This window comes from Stigmatopora nigra, chromosome 18 (assembly GCF_051989575.1).
Source record: "Stigmatopora nigra isolate UIUO_SnigA chromosome 18, RoL_Snig_1.1, whole genome shotgun sequence".
Lineage (NCBI taxonomy): Eukaryota > Metazoa > Chordata > Actinopteri > Syngnathiformes > Syngnathidae > Stigmatopora > Stigmatopora nigra.
Genome location: NC_135525.1, coordinates 5,317,243 through 5,333,442, shown reverse-complemented (window position 1 = coordinate 5,333,442; position 16,200 = coordinate 5,317,243). Strand labels below are relative to the sequence as shown.

Below are 16,200 nucleotides of genomic sequence, written 5' to 3'. Positions count from 1 at the left end.
TCGGCAGCTTAATGGTATTTTATTTAAGTATTATATTTTTTTTGAATGATCAATATGCATTAGTCTAGCATAGGACAGCACTACAGATAAAGCTCAGGGTCTCACCCACTAGAAAAAGCATGTTTAGTTTTGTGTAGTGTTACAAAAACACTTGAGGTGAAATCACCTTATTCAACTTTACACCCGAATCAGCAATCAGTTGTTCTCAACAGTTGTGTTCAAACATGTATTTAAAAGCAAATCTTCAAACAGGAACAATCTCCAAACAAATTGCACTCAAGAAACAATAACAAAAACCATGCTGTAAAGTGTCATAAACTCATTGGCATTTTCATATACAATTTTGCGAAGAACAGTGCATTCATGCGGGACATCAACTTATCTTGAAACAGTTATTTTCGTATTTTCCACATCACGATTGTCCCTCCCCAACCGTGTCCTCAAAGAGACACAGCAGATTTTTTGGGCCGAAACCGGATTGGTTGCCCCCGTCGTCAGAGCGGATTCGGCGCGAGGAACTTCTGACCCTATTGGAGTCTAGACGCCCGCTGTGAGGAGGGGTGCAGTGTGTAGGAGAATCACCCGAGTGGACGTTGGAGTGATCTCGGGCTTCGTAAGACGGCGACCAGTCAAACGGATCCGGATAGGGACTCCGGTTGCCGCTCGCCGGGGATAACCGGAGAGGAGTGGACGTAATTTTCACACTTACTGCGGAATTCACCCTGTTGGATAACAACAAAATGTTAGAAAATCGGAATCCAATCACTTAATTGGTACTTTTATAATGAAAACCATTTTAAAAAACTAAAAGAAAAAGCTAAAAATATTAGTATAATAGTATAGTATAGCATAGTATAGTTTAGTATAGTGTATCAATAGTATGGTATGGTATAGTATAGTATTAGTATAGTATAGTATAGTATAGTATAGTATAGTATAGTATAGTATAGTATAGTATAGTACAGTATTTTTATATAGTTTGACATTCTAGTTATTTGTTAAAGTGATACGATTTTTAATAAAAATTGAAAAATTTTGAATAGTTTATTTATTTCCAATACTATACTATATTACCACGCTGACCTTTGTGAGAATCTGGGCGAATCCTCCGGTCCCGCAGACTCAGCGGCGAGCACCCCCTCGTCCTCTGAGGATTCGACATGCGACTTGCGTAGGGACAGCGTGGCCTCCTGTTCCCAGTTGTCTTTGAGAGGCGTGCAAGGCGCTGGCTTGGTCCAAAAGACCGGCAGGTAAAGTGAAGAGAAAAGTCGACGGCCAAAGCCCAGCACCACCTGGAAACATACTTATTAAGTCTCCTAAATTCTGTTAGTATTTGCCTAATTATACAGGCTACAATAATTTATGTATGACAAACCCAGCAATAAGACAGATATGATTCCAAATACAGTGATGCCTTGACATATGAGTGTCCCAACATGCCAGAAATTTGAGATACGAGGAAAAAAATTTGCTCTGAGCACCACACAGAATTGAAATGAGGTGGCTACTAGGTAGTCATTTTCAAGCTGTGCAGTGATATTCATAACGAGAGGGAGGGGCTTAATTTAATATGGCTAAAGGAGAAACAGTTAGCGGAATCTGTGAGGACACATTGTGAGCAAAGCAATACAAATGAATGGGAATTAATAATTACCTGGCAGAAGAGTACCAAAGTAAAAATGGTTTCCGCCAACCAAAGGTAAGCACGTCTCTTCCACCTGCGTTTCCGCACTGCCGGAAGCGCAAGAAGTTGGGGTACTGTCGGCCTCCCGCTAGGCTTTGGAATTAGCATCATCTGGAGAACTTTCTGGAGGTCCGCTGAGAGGCCTGAAGTAAAAATGAAGGGTTTAGAAAAAAATTGCTAGGAAAATTGGCAAATTTGGCCCCCCAAGTCACTGACTGCCGTTGACAGTTTACAATAATTTAAGAAAAATAATTTTGTGTTTATTAGTTTTTAAAATACATTAACTTTTAAGTTTTTGGGAAAAAAGGAAATGTTCTTAAATGATTTGTTATTCAATTTCTATGAATCTTTGTATTGTAACTTACCATTGGCTACCTCAGGGAGGTGCCCATGTCTGAGGTGCTGCCAGCCTTCTCCGCCATTGGGGACCTCAATATTGCACGCCAGCTCCAAAATGGAAACCCCCAAACTACAGTCAACAATAAAGTGTTAATAAGCCCTCCAAAATGCACCCAACATATTCCTCTAATCTTTTCAAAGTTATCTACAGTATTAGTACCTGAAAACATCTGCAGCAGGTCCATAATCGCCCTGTAAAAGCTCAGGAGCCATGTACCTGGGATCTCCCCCATGGTCATCTTCTCTTACTTTCTCTGAATCTCTCCCCCTGAGCTCCAGCAGGAGCCCAAAGTCGCCCAGTTTGAGGCGCCCTGAGTCAGTAACCAGTACATTGGCGGGCTTCACGTCCATGTGAACAAAACCGCGGGAGTGCAGGTGCTCCAAAGCCGACAGAAGGTCGCACAAGTACGACCACGCCGCGTTTTCGTCTGTCGATAAATACATGATGTTAATTGCGCAGTGATTTGGGAGACCGCTTGACAAACTGTTATTTTTTTTACCGTTCCCTGGAGTTTGGCTCTCTGCGTGGAGGAGCAAACTAGTGTGACACAGTTCCGTCTGGATGTACAATCGACCGGCCTCCTCCCAGGCCGAGACCAAGTTGAGGATGTGGGGGTGTGGGCAGACTCGCTCGTGGTTACGAGCTTCCTTCACCTTACGGCCCCGGTCGCGGTCGCCTTTGTAGCGTTTGAGCGAGCGTTTGACTGCATACAGGCGGCCATCTTGGTTGTTTTGAACCTAAAAAAAGAAAAAGGCAGAATTAATTAGTAAATAAATAAGTTAATAACTTTGGGGTGAGGGCTGTTTTGGCAGATCACTTTATAGTGTGGCTCTTTGACTCTCACAGTTTAAAATTTAGCTAACTTGTTCCTCACCCCTGCTTTATGGCATCTGTAATTGCAGATTTGCTCTAAAAAAATATGGTAAGAGCACCAATGGCTATCTCTCACCTTGTAGACTTCCCCAAAAGAGCCTCTTCCCAGCAGGCCCAGGGTTGTGAAACACTGACTGAAATACGACAGCTGCTTTTTGGGGTCGTATGGAGATTGCGGTTCAGACGACTTTCTGAGAGAACAAGACAGAGGCGTCCACGGCGCTGTTTTCTGGGCGAAGATACGGCTTACGGACATCAACTCTTTGGACGGTGGCAGTGGTGGCAAAGAATTTGACAGCAAGTCGGTGGAGGAGGAGAAGGAGGAATTGGACGTGGATGAAAAAGAGAAAGGATGGCGGCGCTTTTTCAAAGAGAAAGACTGCTCGGCGAGGGCGAAGTGAGTGGGAAGAGGGAGGACTCGGGGAACTGTGGTGTCCATGCTTGTTGGCATAGTGAGTCTTCAATTATTTCGTGGTGAAGGAGCTGTAATGGTAAAACCTAAATGACAAAAAAACATAATGGGTGAGCATTTGATAACCAGACAACAGGGCGAGGAACTTCAAAACGGTGATAGACGTACTAAGCACAACGAATCAAAGAAAAAATAGCACACAAGTGATCAATTGGCGTGTGTTTGACAAGCAATTTGAGTATTTTGACAGACACGTTAGCTACAGAGCGGCTACTGTTGTAAGATGGAGGTGTACGTAAACATGCTAGCAGTACAATTGGTTTTGATGGGTCCGCTATTATCGAAACTATTAAATTGAAGTACAATGAGGTTTAAAGTTTCACCATATGGTGCACAAGCATAAGTAGTCAAAAGAAATAAGTAGGTAACATAAGTAATTAGCAAAATGTGAAACTTACACGAGATAAAACACTTCTGCTGTCGAACTATCTTGAGAAATACTGTCACGCCGCAGTCAGACTTTATACTTTAAAATGCAAAAATACCGTCCATCCCCTTTCATCTAACGTAAATGACAGTTTACGCTCTTTGAAATTTCCTTACAAATTGAAGACATTTCAAAGTTACCATAATCCAGCATGAATGTGTAGAGAACGCCTTCCAAACTCATACAAGCGCCCACTACTGTTGATTAGTTGTGACATGAAGGCGTCGTCGAGTAATTCCCACTGAGATTCTAGGTAAAAGCCGTCATTTGATTGGCTACAATGGCCCTAAGAAACAAAGATCAACCAATCGTGTTACAAGACTGGCAAGCGCGGCCTGAAACTCGAGTGGGATTAATGATAAAACGACGTTGTTTACACGTATAGCGTTCTCGCGCCAAATTCTGAAGAAAAACCTACGTTGTGATGCACAGCTGATGTATCGTGAATAAGACTTCCTTATTTTCTTGCGCTGTCGCCGTAAACCTGCACATGCGCAGTGGGTCCTGGGTTTCTGCTGCACGACCGGGCTGGCGCATCTGGCTAGCTAGCTTATCACTTAAGATGGTAAATAGCTATTTTTTTAATTTTATTTTATTATTAATGTTGGCTTGTAAGAGTGAAGTTGAATGACTAGGATTTACTTTTAGTGACTGTTATAATAACATCATTTTATATGTGACTAAAAAAGGAGAGTTATGTGGCTAAGTTTGCTACCTTAGCTTAAATGAGGTAACTTAGCCCCGGCTAACCTTGGGGGTGATGTCATTTGAGTCGAGTTCTCTATTTAGCAGACGGAAATAAAGAAAAATAAGTTGCCTGTCTTTCTCATATATTTGGTCTATGAATATAACTAAATATATTTTAAAATAAACTCGGAACTCCCTGTCACTATAAAGCTTCCCGGAAGTAGGATGAATTTCCTACTTGACGTCTAAATTTGACACAATCGATTGTATTTTGACGGAAATAGGCGTCCAATTTATGTGGTCTGGGACTTTATTGACGCTTTTGGAACGTTATTAATATTTTTTTATTGTCCTATATTGGCTGATTCTTTCGCAATGTATCAGTGTGTTCACCACCTAATTTATTTTTCATTGTTTTGTTTCTACGCCATAAGTTAGTGTTTTGTGGTGATTTATCACATCATTGGTTTGATAGTATTACGTCACTAATTTATAATGATATAATTGTGTTTTAGTATAGCCATCATTTTGCCCATGTTGTAACCTTTTGATTATGATTTGTCATCATTCCAGGATGTGTTCTTAATGATCCGGCGTAACAAGACCACCATCTTCACAGATGCCAAGGAGTCCACCACAGTGTATGAACTCAAGCGTATTGTCCAGGGGATTCTAAAGAGACCACCCGAAGACCAGCGGCTATACAAAGTGATTTAATTTCAACACATTTCGCGACTAGTTAAGCACTGATTATCAGTTGACTCATCAGCTCATGAATAAATCACGGTTTGCTATTTCATTAAGGCACAACAGTTTACCAGGTAAATGTGTATTGGAACCAAAAAAACAAAAACAAAGTTGAATATTATTGTTTCCAAAAGCAAAAGTAAACGTCAATGCAATTTTTTTTGCCTATTGTTATGACTGTTTTAATTAAAGCAAAATAAAAATATTATAAAATTAACTTTTCGTTTATTTTTCCCCCTTTTGTTTATTTCTTTAAGATTTTAAAGATAAATACTTAAAAATATTAACAAAAAATAACAACATTGATATTGTTAATTAAAAAGATAATTAAAAAGACAGTTTTTACTGGTTATTTTGATTTAAAATATGTTTTTATATATTTGAAAATAAAAAAACTTGTTATAAAGGTGTTCTTAAAACACAGAACCCTTTTTTTAAAGTTCTAAATATGTTAACTCATCTATTTACAATAGAAGTTCAATTAATTTTAACTGAAAAGACTAGCTGTTAACGCTATTAACCCTTGTTAGCATTAGATAATTTAATTAAAACTTAATTCCAAATGCTACAGTAGTGCAATAAATTGGACCTCAAGATGTCCCTATCGCCACTAAATTTTAACCAATTGCCCCTCCCCCTAACCGTATGTGAGTAATGGTTACAATACAATTGGAAATACCAATACAATAATAATAATAATAAAACATAATCCATACATTACAGAAAAAGGACTAAAAAATCATTGATTTCATATTAATTAAGCCAAATTAATTTACAACATCGAAATCGCTAGTTACAAATATTAGTAAATATTACATTATGTGCTACTTATTTTACACTGGCTAGATTTAGATCACAGCTACTTGGCTCTTAACATTTCTGACAGGTCAGTTTAATGTCATAATTGTATAATTTCCAACAAATAATTCCTACTGTATTACACCGTGATATGAAATAGTCCATAGGGAAGATATAGTGGCATATGTTGAACGATCTCTCATTTTCATCTCTTGACTTGACAGGATGACCAGTTACTAGAAGACAGTAAAACTCTTGGGGACAGCGGCTTCACCAACCAGACCGCCAGACCGCAGGCGCCGGCTACCATCGGTCTGGCCGTCCGAATCGGCGGTACGTTTCAAGCCTCGTAGACGTGATGTGGCATCATTCAGTTTGTGGATAACCAATCAATTCTCTGTCCTTTACAAATAAAAGACGAGATGTTCGAGCAGCTGCAGGTCGAATCCTTCTCCTGCCCCCCCGAACTGCCCGACGTGATGAAGCCTCAGGACTCGGGCAGCACCGTCAACGAGCAGGCCGTGCAGTGATACACCCAGGATTGGATCAACAGGCAGTCAAGAAATAGTAGGGTGGAGGTTAAATAGTATCATTTGAGTTTGTCCAACGTGGACACGACTGGGGAAACTGAGCACGTCCACGTTAGCTTCATGCTATCATCGCCACTCCCTCTTGTTTAGATTCACCTGTCAGGTTTTTAGGTAGAATTTCTTCACTTTCCGAAGTATGAATGAATCTAATTGGGTTAATTTTGTGGGGGTTGGGAAGTGAAGTTGTAGACCCTATTTGTTTTTTTTAATAAAGTAACCTGCATGGTGAGGAAAATCCCCAACTGCATGAAAGAGGGCTTGATCTGCGCACACAAACAAATTATCCTGTTTAGTTAGCTAGCTAGCAACATGTTTTTCAGTTCTTTTGGAAATGATTTTTCTTTAAAAAAAATTGTGAGGTGAGGTGGGGAGAATTATCACAATGTCGCTTCTTTGTACGCGTTTCATTTCCTGAGACCAAAGGACACCAGAGAAATGTTCTTTTGCGGGATTTGTGCCACAAACTTTTCATGTCATCGGCACCTTTCCCCCACAACAACAAAAAAAATCCTGTAACTGTCTTGCTTAATTAAAGGTTTTTCATTTTTGCTTTGTTTTGTAACATTTTTGTCTGTTCATTTTTTCCTGTTTTATAAGGCGATAGTGTTTAGTTAACTTTCAGGAAACTACATTAAGTCAACATTAACCTGCTAAGCGTTTCTTTAAAATTCACATAAACCATTGCTAATGTCATAAGAAAATACTATGAACTATTTACAGGATAATTACTGCTAGACAGAACCATGTTTCACATAACTAGCATTTTTTTAAAAATGTGTCCATATATGGCACATTCCAGTTATTGAGTGGCCCTCCAACATATAAAAAAAATCATTGCTTATTATTGCTACTCTTTGAAGCAAAAACAATGACTAAATCATACCATCATTAGGTTTATTTACTGTCATATTTTGGCACAATCTGAATTTACCACTTGAGACTTTCAAACACATTTTATAGCATTGCTAAATGCTTCAACTATGTGGTTGTTTTAAACACAAGTTTAGTGACTGGACCAATATGTAAACTACTGGCCAAACATGGTAGGTCAACTTATTTGGGATGACAGAAAATTAAGATGTACTATTATATTTTGCATTTCAATTCATAAATGAGGAAATATAATTTCTGGAGAAACTGGGTGGATAACTTGGGTATCCTTGTAGTACAAATTCACGCAAAGTACACATATAGTAGTACAAATTCACGCAAAGTAGATATAGTAGTACAAATTCACGCAAAGTACACATAGTACAAATTCACGCAAAGTACACATACTTGTAATACAAGTACATATATACTCGTAATGCAAGTACAAGTGTACTTGTAATACAAGTACACACAAGTACACATACATTTGTAATACAAGTCCACACACAAATACAAAAAAAATACAAAAACAAAGTTGAATATTATGTAATACAAGTTCACACAAGTATTGTATACTTGTAATGCAAATACAAGTATACTTGTGATAAAAGTACACTTGCAAGTACACATACATGTAGTAAAAGTACACATGCAAGTACACATATACTAGTAATAAAAGTACATACAAGTACACTAATTAACCAAAGTACATGGATAATTGTAGTATATGTACATGTGAAGACATGTATTTGTAGTACAACTATATATATATATATATATATATATATATATATATATATATATATATATATATATATATATATATATATATATATATATATATATATATATATATATATATATATATATATATATATATATATATACCATAATCTCATTTTACCCAAGGAGAACCATGTTAGAAGAATTTCCAATAAAAATGTTTATTTAATCAATGTCTGTTGAAACATTAGAGCCATTTAATAAACAATCATAGTGCATATTTTACATATTGCTCCTATAAAATCCAATTTGTCCTGTCTCTTTCCAGTCAGTCATAATGACGTCATGTGTCCAGGGAATGCGGGTTGTGAACCGCATTCTTTTCCCCTCCCTCCTTTCCTGACTCCGAGGAACAGGAAGAGGGAAGGAGTAAGGAGAGGCTCAAAAAAAAAAAGTCGGGAAAACCTCCTCCTCTTCCTTTTGTGTGGGCGAATAACGGTGCATGAAAAGTTCTAGCAGACAGACACAGTCTCACAATCCAAACTATGGAGGATTTGGGTAAGTACTGCTTGCATGGTCTGTTTTTGGAAAGCAACCTCAACAGGAAACCGGGTCTACATTCATTCCTGTTTCTCATATATTATTCCATATTTATGAGAGAAATATACCCATGGATGATGGTCTTTGTGTTGTTAGAGTCAAGGCAATAGAGTTTTCAAGTAAACACGTAAACGGAATCTTGTTCCAGAAAAAGCTTCACCAAACTAAACACATCTGGATTCAGTCAAGGAATGTTAGGTTATCGTTAGGGTACAAGACCAGAGACCAGATGCCATCGGGACTAAGACTTTTGAGGATTCCAGATGAGATATAGTCAAGATTGAGGTGGCCTTGAGTCACAATTAACTCTTTCAGTGCTCTTGACGATGACAGATATTTGATCATGTGGATGTGGATTGGAATTCGAATGAGTTTGTTTCCATTTGAACTGGATTTCAAATGGATTGGACCTGACAATGCATTGAGAGACTCAAAAAAAGAGAACTGTACAATTATTAGGACACTAAATGTATAATTTTAGCAAACAAAAATTGGTTTTGGCTATGAGTTTGACCAATAAAAGACCCTGAATCATGCTAGTTTGCATTTTAGTGATGAACTCTTCAACAATGACAGACACTCAGTTATGGGCTATCCAATGGGTTTGTCACTTGTAGACGTCCAATCCATTTGGACTGGGAAAGTGGCAGAGAATGAACGAAGGCCGGATCGCCCATTTAAAATGGATCCAATTAGTTCAGAGGGTCTGAAAAGCCCATTTAAACCACTTTTGGGTCTTAAAACTATTCGACATATTGACAAACATTGCTAAAAACTGACATAAAGCTAAACTATGCTATCTGATGAATCTTTCAGATGCCATTGACGACCATTGACATCCATTTTGGTGGCTCTTTTCATCCTCTTCGATGTAGAGATTGAGATTATGTGATTATGACTTTATCGCTTGTAGATCAGTTCTGATGTTGAGAGAAATGTCGCCATAGATGGCAATTTTATACCCGGGTGCTAGTGCTCGCATGATAGTGCAGCGATTTTTGATGAATGAGAATGCACAACTAATTCCAGACTGAGACAAAAGTAGGAGAGTTCAAATTATTGTGTTGGGAGAGGAAGCTTGTCGTTACCAGAAAGACAAACAGTTTAGTCGGGTTCGCTCTAAATATGGACATCATTCCCTTTGGGAAACTTTCACCTCCTTATATGAGCACACTGAATGTGTGGTGAACGGGGGAGTGGGCGGGGTTTTGAGATTATGCACATGATCCTCGCCACATAGTCGTTCGTAACGCCACTGAATCATGATGACGGAAGGAACTTGGTTTGTGTTGACTCATTGGCTCACATGCATGGTGATAGAATGACATAAATATGCTATTTTTATAATATTTGTCTGGTATAGTGGTGGGTGATATAGTATGTTTTATATCATGAAATGGATATGCTGAAATTTTTAATGATTCCATTAAAAAAATGGGATTAAAAGATATGGTCAGTTTTATTAATTGGTAATTTGCCATTGAAATTATTTGTGTAAATATATATGATAAGAATATAATATTTAAAATTTGTACATTTAATATTATAAGAAAATAATATTTAAAATTTGTACATTTAATATTACAAGAAAATAATATTATAAGAAAATGATATTTAAAATGTGTACATTTAATATTATAAGAAAATAATATTTTAAATGTGTATATTTAATATTATAAGTAATATTTAAAATGTGTACATTTAATTTCTAAAAAGTACTTGTTTTAAAATAAATACTTTTTTTACAAAACTACTTTTTAAAAATCAAATTGATATTTTTTTTTCATTTCATCATTATTTCTGATGAATCTGAAACAATGACAACGATTAAGAAGGCATCGATAGTCAAAATGAATTTGACATCTATCACCGTCAATGGCAATAAGAAATGACGTGCCAAAGTTCTTCTTCTGCATCCTTTCCGTGCTGGCTTGTGTGAATTTTTTTGACATATTTGTGAGTCCTCCTTGTTGTGAAGCTGTCTCCTTTTTCCTCAGGGGTGCCTGAGCCACTTAACTACCCTCTCAGTCCTCGCATTGTTGTCTTTGGTACGTAACTGTCTGCGCACGTGTTTCTTCTTTAACACTTCCTGTCTTGGGCATGCTGCGTGTCTTTTAAATCTGGAAAATTCACTTTGGACTCGGTCCGGGGCAGCGACCTTTAAAGAGTCCCTTTTTCATGCAGACGCCCTCCTCGCCGATTTGGAGAACACGGGCTCCCCTCTCGCTCGATGTCCCGTCCTTCTGACGTCGGATCCGCCGAGTATCGATCCGGTCAAGCAGACCGCGAGCGAGGTGCGGCCGCCGCCGCCCGCTTACACCCCGCAGCAGGTAGAACCAAATGAACAGCTTAGCTTGACCTTTTGACCTGTCACTTAACCAGTCTCATATAAGCAACGTTGGTGATTCATACTACTACCACTACAGCTTCATCCAGTGGGTATACGTATAACACTCCCTGTATTACTGCTCCTACAGCTTAAAGTACTACTACTACTTCTACTACTACTACTACTACTACTACTACTACTACTACTACTACCACTACTACTACTACTACTACTACTACTACTACCACTACTACTACTACTACCACTACTACTACTACTACCACTACTACTACTACTACTACTACTACTACTACTACTACTACTACTACCACTACTACTACTACTACTACTACTACTACTACTACTACTACTACTACTACCACTACTACTACTAATACTACCACTACCACCACTACTACTGCCACTACTACTACTACCACCACCACTACTACCACTACTACTACTACTACTGCTACTACTACTATTAATACTACTACTACCACTACTACTACTGCTACTACTACTATTAATACTACTACTACCACTACTACTACTGCTACTACTACTACTACTACTGCTACTACTACTATTAATACTACTACTACCACTACCTCCACTACTACTACCACTACCTCCACTACTACTACCACTACTACTACTACTACTACTACTACTACTACTGGTACTACTACTATTACTACTGCCACTACTAACACGACCATAGTTCCATTTAGTGGATATATATCACAAACTGTCACTTTTTGGATAGATTTGTGTCCAAAATATCCCCTGTTATGATTTCAAAGTCACCTTTTGTACTATTTCATAACACCTATAAATACCCTTTCCGTCCTCAGACGGTTTCAGCAGCGATGAAGACCTCCCAAAATTCCAACCCTGACAAACTATACAGGTGATAGACTTTTATCCACAATGCCACTGTTAACCGCTAATATTTTATACTCCGTTCTGTATGTCTGTATATGTGTTTTCTTTTAGAATAAAGGGATTCTTCCCAAACTTGTTGTATTTGTCTTCCAGCACAGTATGTAAATCCCGCTCTCCCCGTTCAGCTGATACTCCTCCTCCTCTTCCTCCCCCTCCGGCGTTTTCCTCCTCGTCGCTCCTCGGTGGAGGTCTGAGTGAATTGGATCATCTGCTCCAGGAATTGAACGCCACCCAATTCAACATCACAGGTCGCTGCCCCACCCTCTGTAGTATACACAACACATAACTTGTAATCATACTTATGATGTGTTGCATCTTCCAGATGAGATCCTGGCTCAGTTTCCTACTAATAAAGATGACAATATGAAGGATAAAGACTCTGGCGCAAAATCTTCCGCGACATCAGCTACGTTGGAGTTGGACAAACTCATGGCATCACTTTCTGACTTCCGCGTCCAAAGCACTGTGAGTTGTAAATTGAAAGATTCTTTACACACTGTGAGCAAAATATATAGTCCTAAACTTGATATTCCACAAATCTAAATTAAGCAATTTCATTAAAAACTGTAAAAACAACATTATTTTCTTGTTCTAGCCAACTGTGCTTGCCAGCCCACTGATCACAACATCAACAACAACAACAACAACAACACCAACACCAACACCCACCGCAGCAGTAGTAACACCACCACAACAGCATCAGAAACCCGCCATCCATCCACAACCTACATCCGAGGGCTCATTGGACAGCATGCTGGGACTCCTACAATCGGACTTGACCCGTCAAGGTGTCCAAACTTCTTCTAAAGGAAACTGTTCTGCTTGTCAGAAACCAGTTGTGGGTCAGGTGAGCCACCATCCATTTCCACGGTTTTGCACAACAGGCCCATGGAATGTTCCCTTCCTATCACAGTATTGAAAGTATTGGACAAAAATAAAAACACACCATTATTGTCAGATATTAATGCCCAAACTGAGTCGAGACTGATACCGTATATATTGGAGTATAATGCTGAAATCCTGAACCCAAAAACTTTATGGGTTTAAAACTGTAAATTCCATTTGAGAATTGTCTTCATACTGGTCATTTGTTTTAACAGTTTTTCGTACCATATGTTGTGAATAAATGTATTGTCATGGTGACATGTGTTCAGCATTTGCCAGTTAGCAATACTGGTGCAATCCTTGATGTGAGTTGATGAGAAAAAGTACAAAAAATATTTATACAAATTTTTAGTCCCAAATTATGAATGCGAGTTACATTCAAATAAATCTGGTAAATATGCAAATGCCACCTTAGTTTACGAAATCATCCATCCAAAGCTCCTCCTCCACTGCAAGATTTTGTAAAAAAACAAAAAAAAATCCAACAGATCAACAAGGGCTGGCTCTAGAGGTGACTGTGCAATCCCCTTCAAAAAGAATGCATTGATTATGTACATATTCATGTTAATTTAAATAAATATGAATATGTGTATTTATATGTGGTATCCCTTATGAAATCAATCAAACTCAAATCCCCTATTGTTTCACGCAGGTGGTCACGGCGTTGGGCAAAGTGTGGCACCCGGAGCATTTTGTTTGCACGGAATGCGAGATGGAGTTGGGCAGCCGCAACTTTTTCGAGAAGGACGGTCGGCCGTACTGCGAGTCCGACTACTTCACGCTCTTCTCCCCTCACTGCGCCCACTGCGATAAACCCATACTTCATGTGATTTGCCTTTTTTAATGAGAAATATCTCTTTCGCATTGTTTTATCTCATATTTATTTGTTCTTTGGCGCAGAAAATGGTGACAGCTCTGGATAAAAACTGGCATCCCGAGTGTTTTTGTTGCGTCAAGTGTGGCGGCACGTTTGGTGAAGAAGGTAATCATTAGATTAGATTAGATTAGATAACTTTATTCATCACGTATTCGGGGAAATTTCATTTTCACAGTAGCAAGAGGGTGAGAATACAGTCACAGGAAAAAGACATTTGTAATACCAAAGGGGCAACGTCATTGGCTGTCATCCACGGTGACAGATGTCCAATCACTTTTGACTTTTCTAGACAAAAGGAATTCGTCTGAATGTATTCACAGCAAATGTTATTTTTATTTCTTTTTTAAGAAATATTGATTATATTGTTTTTCCAAAACGGTATTATTATTAATATTATTTTCTCTTTTCTTTAAAATTCATAAACAAAAACTATAAAAAGGAAATGCCATCCTCCGAACCCAGCTGGGATCGGCTCCAGCACCCCCCACTACCATTGTAAGGATAAGCAGGCCGCATAGTACTTTTTATCTGAATTCTGAGTGTGAACGTGAATGGTTGTTCTTCTTCTTTTGCCCTGTGATTGGTTGGCCACCAAATCAGGGTTTCCCCCGTTTTTGGCCTGAAGTCAGCTGGGATAGGCTCTAGCACCCCCTTAGTGAAGAGAAAATGACATGAGAGATAATATTTACGTTAAAATGGAGAAGGAAGAATAGTGACTTGTAGTCTGGAAAACACAGTAATTCAAATCCCTCATCACAAAACCTTGGATTAAAATATTTTATCCTGTCCAAAGGTATTGATTTTCTCCTTTCCAGGCTTCCACGACCGCGAGGGTCAGCAGTTCTGCCAACAATGTTTCCTGACTTTGTTCGCATCCCGCTGTCAAGGCTGCACTCAACCCATCCTGGAAAACTACATCTCAGCCCTCAACTCTCTGTGGCACCCGCAGTGCTTTGTATGCAGGGTGAGTTGAAACCAATCCCACTGGCATTGCGAGGAATCTAACCACCACCCACTCGCCCGCAGGAGTGCTACAGCCCCTTCGTTAATGGCAGCTTCTTCGAGCACGAGGGGCAGCCGCTGTGTGAGGCCCACTACCACCAATCGCGAGGGAGCATGTGCCAGGCATGTCAGCAACCCATCCTGGGCCGCTGTGTCACCGCCATGGGGGCCAAGTTCCATCCTCATCACCTTGTTTGCCACTTCTGCCTCAAGCCCTTGAGCAAAGGGTGCTTCAAGGAGCAGGAGAATAAACCCTACTGCCACCCTTGCTTCATCAAGCTCTTCGGTTGAGGAATTGAAGCACTTTTTCCTTCCTTTTTTGTCATTTTTATACATTTTTATACTGTTTAAAAAGGTACATTGAACACAAACAAGACAACCCAAAATTCATCTGTTGTTATCAATGGCAATGAAAGCTTTAAATATCCTTTTTTTATTAAAGTGCAAATTTCCAAAACGTCAAGGTACTAGTAAACAATATAATGTGATAAAATTCCTAAGTTTTGCTTGTACTCGTGAAAAAAAAGCATGAGAAATTACGGTAATTGACAAATTTATTACCAACAAGTGCCAAAATATGGGGAAAAGCACTTTTTAAAATATTAGACAATCTTACTTTTACTATGTTTAGATGGGCATCAATTCAGGATTTCACCTGCCTGGTGCCCATAGTTAGCTGTGATACGCTCCAGCACCCCCTGCGACCTTTGTGAGAATAAGTGGTTCAGAAAATGAATGAATCTTATTTTCAATGTACTATTTTTTTTATTTTAAATTGTCACAATACCACGCCAAGGCAATATTTTCTATTAGCGCTTTAGTCTGAGAATATTTCTCAAAAACATAGTTTAATTATTCAAATGAGCTTTTTTTAACATTCAGTATTTTACATGTTTATTTTTTTTAAACCAAAGAGGCAAGAAAATAATAGGATTATTTTATACTGAACTGCAGGTACATATGATTAATTTGGGGATATTGATTAGTTAATTGCTCCCACATGCTATATGTTCCCATATTATTAGTGTTCTTCAACTCTGGCTATAAATTAATTTGGAAAATATTTTTTCTACCCTGGCAGCAAATGAGCTCTTCAGTTTGAATATAATGAAGGTATTTTTTTAAGAAAATAGTTTCTTTTTTCTGCTATGTATTGGACCAATTAAGATGTCAGGAAAATAACAGGTGACATTATTCTTTCACAAATACTTCATGCACTTTGCTGTAAATGCTTTTGATGAATAAAACCACGTTTTCACAATGTTTCAGTTTTTATTTTACACATATT

General features: G+C 38.4%; 3 protein-coding genes across 8 annotated transcripts; 2 read left to right on the top strand and 1 right to left on the bottom strand.

The window, feature by feature from the left end:
- Window positions 1-212: 212 nt before the first annotated feature.
- Window positions 213-4,280, bottom strand: pkmyt1 (protein kinase, membrane associated tyrosine/threonine 1). 3 transcript variants are annotated; one of them, XM_077739340.1, is made up of 8 exons: window positions 3,828-4,280; window positions 3,034-3,455; window positions 2,584-2,821; window positions 2,244-2,511; window positions 2,050-2,153; window positions 1,655-1,827; window positions 1,084-1,292; window positions 213-722 (listed from the first exon to the last, which is right to left on the bottom strand). In XM_077739340.1, the coding sequence occupies exons 2-8, from the start codon at window positions 3,406-3,408 to the stop codon at window positions 413-415; spliced, it is 1,677 nt and encodes a 558-aa protein (XP_077595466.1). In that variant the 5' UTR covers window positions 3,409-3,455; window positions 3,828-4,280; the 3' UTR covers window positions 213-412. The 3 variants fall into 3 exon arrangements, with proteins under 3 accessions (XP_077595466.1, XP_077595469.1, XP_077595467.1); XM_077739343.1 differs by having other exon boundaries at window positions 3,973-4,280; XM_077739341.1 differs by having other exon boundaries at window positions 3,997-4,280.
- LOC144211842 (elongin-B-like) lies at window positions 4,190-7,240 on the top strand. The gene is made up of 4 exons (XM_077739344.1): window positions 4,190-4,421; window positions 5,117-5,251; window positions 6,313-6,421; window positions 6,506-7,240. The coding sequence occupies exons 1-4, from the start codon at window positions 4,347-4,349 to the stop codon at window positions 6,616-6,618; spliced, it is 432 nt and encodes a 143-aa protein (XP_077595470.1). The 5' UTR covers window positions 4,190-4,346; the 3' UTR covers window positions 6,619-7,240.
- Window positions 7,241-8,729: 1,489 nt separating this feature from the next.
- On the top strand, window positions 8,730-16,153 carry LOC144211527 (transforming growth factor beta-1-induced transcript 1 protein-like). Of its 4 annotated transcripts, none has more exons than XM_077738867.1 (11): window positions 8,758-8,829; window positions 10,869-10,919; window positions 11,056-11,165; window positions 12,058-12,113; window positions 12,242-12,396; window positions 12,471-12,613; window positions 12,744-12,995; window positions 13,686-13,859; window positions 13,934-14,015; window positions 14,726-14,874; window positions 14,937-16,153. In XM_077738867.1, exons 1-11 carry the CDS (start codon window positions 8,817-8,819, stop codon window positions 15,201-15,203), a joined length of 1,452 nt encoding a protein of 483 aa, XP_077594993.1. In that variant the 5' UTR covers window positions 8,758-8,816; the 3' UTR covers window positions 15,204-16,153. The 4 variants fall into 4 exon arrangements, with proteins under 4 accessions (XP_077594995.1, XP_077594994.1, XP_077594993.1 ...); XM_077738866.1 differs by having other exon boundaries at window positions 11,056-11,201; XM_077738869.1 differs by lacking the exon at window positions 10,869-10,919 and having other exon boundaries at window positions 8,730-8,829.
- The last annotated feature ends 47 nt before the right edge of the window (window positions 16,154-16,200 follow it).

Excerpts from the sequence above, each read along its gene's own strand:
- LOC144211527 (XM_077738866.1), top strand. Across the intron at positions 12,397-12,470 it reads CACCCAATTCAACATCACAG|ATGAGATCCTGGCTCAGTTT; the intron begins GTCGCTGCCCCA and ends TGCATCTTCCAG. Across the intron at positions 14,016-14,725 it reads CGGCACGTTTGGTGAAGAAG|GCTTCCACGACCGCGAGGGT; the intron begins GTAATCATTAGA and ends TCTCCTTTCCAG.
- pkmyt1 (XM_077739340.1), bottom strand. The coding sequence starts at position 3,408 with ATGCCAACAAGCATGGACACCACAGTTCCCCGAGTCCTCCCTCTTCCC. Across the intron at positions 1,828-2,049 it reads CCTCCCTGAGGTAGCCAATG|GCCTCTCAGCGGACCTCCAG; the intron begins GTAAGTTACAAT and ends TTTTTACTTCAG. Across the intron at positions 723-1,083 it reads TCGCCCAGATTCTCACAAAG|GGTGAATTCCGCAGTAAGTG; the intron begins GTCAGCGTGGTA and ends GTTATCCAACAG.
- LOC144211842 (XM_077739344.1), top strand. The coding sequence starts at position 4,347 with ATGCGCAGTGGGTCCTGGGTTTCTGCTGCACGACCGGGCTGGCGCATC. Across the intron at positions 5,252-6,312 it reads AAGACCAGCGGCTATACAAA|GATGACCAGTTACTAGAAGA; the intron begins GTGATTTAATTT and ends TTGACTTGACAG. Across the intron at positions 6,422-6,505 it reads TCTGGCCGTCCGAATCGGCG|ACGAGATGTTCGAGCAGCTG; the intron begins GTACGTTTCAAG and ends TACAAATAAAAG.